Below are 3289 nucleotides of genomic sequence, written 5' to 3'. Positions count from 1 at the left end.
GAGCATTTCTTCCTCGTTTCTCACTGGTTCGTACTGAGATGGCTTATGTTCAGTTTCCTACAAATGTACTTAAACTTTGCGTTATCGAACTGCTTCCCGTTGTCTGTCACGATGGCGTTCGGTATACCAAAGCGACATACGATGTTTATCCAGATGAACAATGTGACCTTGGACTCTGTGATGTGAGTAAGCGCCTCGGCCTCGGCCATTTTGTGAAATAATCCACAGCGCCAACGGCAAATTGGTTTTTCCTTTGCCTAGGGGAAAAAGACCTATGATGTCTACCCCCTATTGTGCGAATGGCAAGGGGGCCGAGATAGGGGTAAGCAGTTCGGGAGGCTGATGAATAATGTTCGCGAAGCGCTGGCAATTGTCGCAAGTTTTCACAAACTGCCTGGCATCTTGATCGACAGTGGGCCAATAATATCCTTGTCGGACCACCTTGACCGATAACGACCTGGCTTCTGAATGGTTGCCACATACTTCTTCGTGAATTTCTCTGAGGATGTAATTCCCCTCTTCAGGAGTTACACACTTAAGGAGAGTCAGGGAGAACCCTCGCCGGTACAATGCTCCATCTCGGAGTATGAACCGGGCTGCTCTTCGCGCCATTTTCTTATGTTCTTTCAAGTCTTGCGGTGGGTTTTCTTTAATGAACTCCATGATTGGATCCGTCCATGTGGGTACTGATGTGTCGATGTCCATCATGTCTGGCTCCAAAGTCGAAGGATTATCCAAGATCTCGACCGGGACCGTTCTGGCTAGATCGGTCTCATATGCCGACGCCAATTTGGCCAAGGCATCTGCGTTTGAATTCTCCGATCTCGAAACTTGATTCACCTCGTAAGTTTTAAACTGGGTGAGGTGCGATCTGACTTTACTTAAATACTTTTCCATCCGGGAGTCTTTTGTTTGATACTTCTCATTGATTTGATTTACCACTAACTGGGAGTCGCTAAAGACCTTGATGTGGGTGGCCCTCAGTCCTTTGGCAACACGGAGTCCTGCAAGAAGTGCTTCGTACTCGGCCTCGTTGTTTGAAGTCCGAAAATTGAAACGTAGGGCATACTCGAACTGCATGCCATCCGGTGCGAGCAAGAGGATTCCCGCTCCACACCCTTTCTCATTGGAGGATTCGTCTACATAGATCGTCCATGGGAGGTCGGACTCGGCAGACAGAGATGGCAGGGTGAGCTCCGCGATGAAGTTCGCGACTGCTTGCCCCTTCAACGCAGTTCTGGCCCGAAATGGATATCGTACTCGCTCAATTCCATTGCCCACTTCATCAGACGTCCTGACATTTCTGACTTGTGGAAGATGTTCTTCAGCGGCAAGTTAGTGAGCACCACAATGGTGTGTCCTTGGAAATACGGCCTAAGTCTTCGGGTCGAGGTGACCAAGGCGAGGGCCAGCTTCTCCATTTGTGGATACCTGGTATCAGCCTCGGTCATGGCCTTACTTGTGTAATTAACCGGACTTTGGCATACTCCATCTTGCTTGATTAGGGCCGAGCTGACGGTGCTATTGGATACCGCCAGATATAAGTGGAGCTTATCTTTCGGCAAGGGCTTGGCGAGTAGTGGTGCCGAGCAGAGATAGGTCTTTAATTGTTCAAGTGCTTGATCGCACTTTGTCATCCATTCAAATGGTCCCTTCTTTCTTAGAACTTTGAAGAAAGGAAGACACTTATCTGTTGATCTCAAGACGAATCTATTCAGAGGTGCAATCCTTCCATTGAGGCATTGGAGTTGCTTAAGAGTTTTGGGTGCTTCCATCTCGAGCACGACCTTTATCTTCTCTGGGTTAGCTTCTATCCCACGGTTATTTACCATGAAGCCAAGGAACTTACCCGAGGAGACTCCAAAGGCACACTTGGTTGGATTAAGCTTCATTTGATACTTTCGTAGAACTTCGAAGGCTTCGGTTAGATCAGAAAGATGCAACTTTGACTGCTTGCTCTTGACAATCATGTCGTCCACATATACTTCCATGTTCCGACCGATCTGCTTGGCAAACATCCTATTTACCATTCTTTGGTAGGTCGCACCTACGTTTTTTAGGCTGAAGGGCATAACCTTTTAGCAGTACAGACCTTGGTCTGTTATGAGCGCGGTATGATCTTGATCTGGCACATGCATTTTAATTTGATTGTATCCGAAGTAGGCATCCATGAAGGTGAGCAGCTCATGCCCGACAGTTGCATCTACGAGCTGGTCGATCCTCGGTAGTGGGAAACAGTCTTTTGGGCATGCCTTATTTAAATTTGTAAAATCGACGCACATTCTCCACTTCCCGTTAGATTTTTTAACTAGTAAACATTAGAGAGCCACTCGGGATACAAAATTTATCTTATATATTCAACTTTTAAAAGTTTGTTTACTTCCTCAACAATTACATCACTCCTTTCCTTATTTACAAGTCTTCTTTTTTGCTTTACAGGTCAGAATGATGGGTCTATGTTGAGGCGATGCACCATGATCTTTGGGTCTATGTCAGGCATGTCCTCGTCGGACCATGCAAAAACGTCTGAGTTGGACCTGAGGAAGTTGATCAGCTCCTCTCTATCAGTGGCCCCCAGCTTGGTTCCTATGCTTACTTGTTTTTCAGAGCTAAGCAAAGGAACAAGCTCAAGCTCCTCTGTTGGGGGAGAGAACTCCCTTTTGCTTTCCCTAGGTAGGTTGGCCTCTGACTCTTGCTTCTTGGTCCAATCGACTTGTTTTTCGAGAGCGCACACCACTAATCCTTTGAGTGCGGAGGCATAACACTCCCTTGAAGTCTTCTGCTCTCCTCGGACTGTGCCCACTCCATTGGGAGTTGAATACTTGAAGACTTGATGAAGCGTTGAGGGAACAGCTGTTGGGATTTTCTCTACCTTTAAAAAGATTAGAGACTCGTACAAGCGCTCACGGTCACAAGTAATACTCGGAAGTAATCCAAGGTCAAATCCTCAGGGACTTGTTGCTTTTCAAAATCAAGTAATGCAGTGAAATGATTCAAATATGCAATTGTGATTTAGGAAGAAAATAATGGTGAAATGTTGTTGTTTGGGGTTTTAACTATTAAGCAATTTAATGAAACTCAGCCTCCTTGTCTCCTACCTTAGTTTTGATGCAAAACATGGAAACACACTATGTTGGGAAAATGCACCAGGCGCAATTCCTGACTTTTCTTGGGATTTGAGTTCTACTCTTTCACTATCGCTTTTGGTTACTGTAGAGGCTAGGGTAACCTACAATCATATTTCTATGCGTGATTACAATCCTAAAGAATATCTACCAATTCATTTGTA

At 45.6% G+C, this 3289-nt stretch overlaps 1 protein-coding gene across 1 annotated transcript; it reads right to left on the bottom strand.

Moving 5' to 3' along the window:
* Positions 1-288: 288 nt before the first annotated feature.
* Positions 289-1832, bottom strand: LOC148212210 (uncharacterized). The gene is made up of 2 exons (XM_088122143.1): positions 1432-1832; positions 289-1303 (listed from the first exon to the last, which is right to left on the bottom strand). The coding sequence occupies exons 1-2, from the start codon at positions 1830-1832 to the stop codon at positions 289-291; spliced, it is 1416 nt and encodes a 471-aa protein (XP_087978269.1).
* Positions 1833-3289: the final 1457 nt, after the last annotated feature.

Source organism: Momordica charantia, assembly GCF_013281855.1.
Source record: "Momordica charantia cultivar OHB3-1 chromosome 3 unlocalized genomic scaffold, Mcharantia_2.0 BLBB01000003.1, whole genome shotgun sequence".
Taxonomy (NCBI): domain Eukaryota; kingdom Viridiplantae; phylum Streptophyta; class Magnoliopsida; order Cucurbitales; family Cucurbitaceae; genus Momordica; species Momordica charantia.
This window is presented reverse-complemented; position numbering and strand designations above follow the sequence as displayed.

Excerpts from the sequence above, each read along its gene's own strand:
- LOC148212210 (XM_088122143.1), bottom strand. The coding sequence starts at position 1,832 with ATGGTAAATAACCGTGGGATAGAAGCTAACCCAGAGAAGATAAAGGTC. Across the intron at positions 1,304-1,431 it reads ATGACCGAGGCTGATACCAG|AAATGTCAGGACGTCTGATG; the intron begins GTATCCACAAAT and ends TCCACAAGTCAG.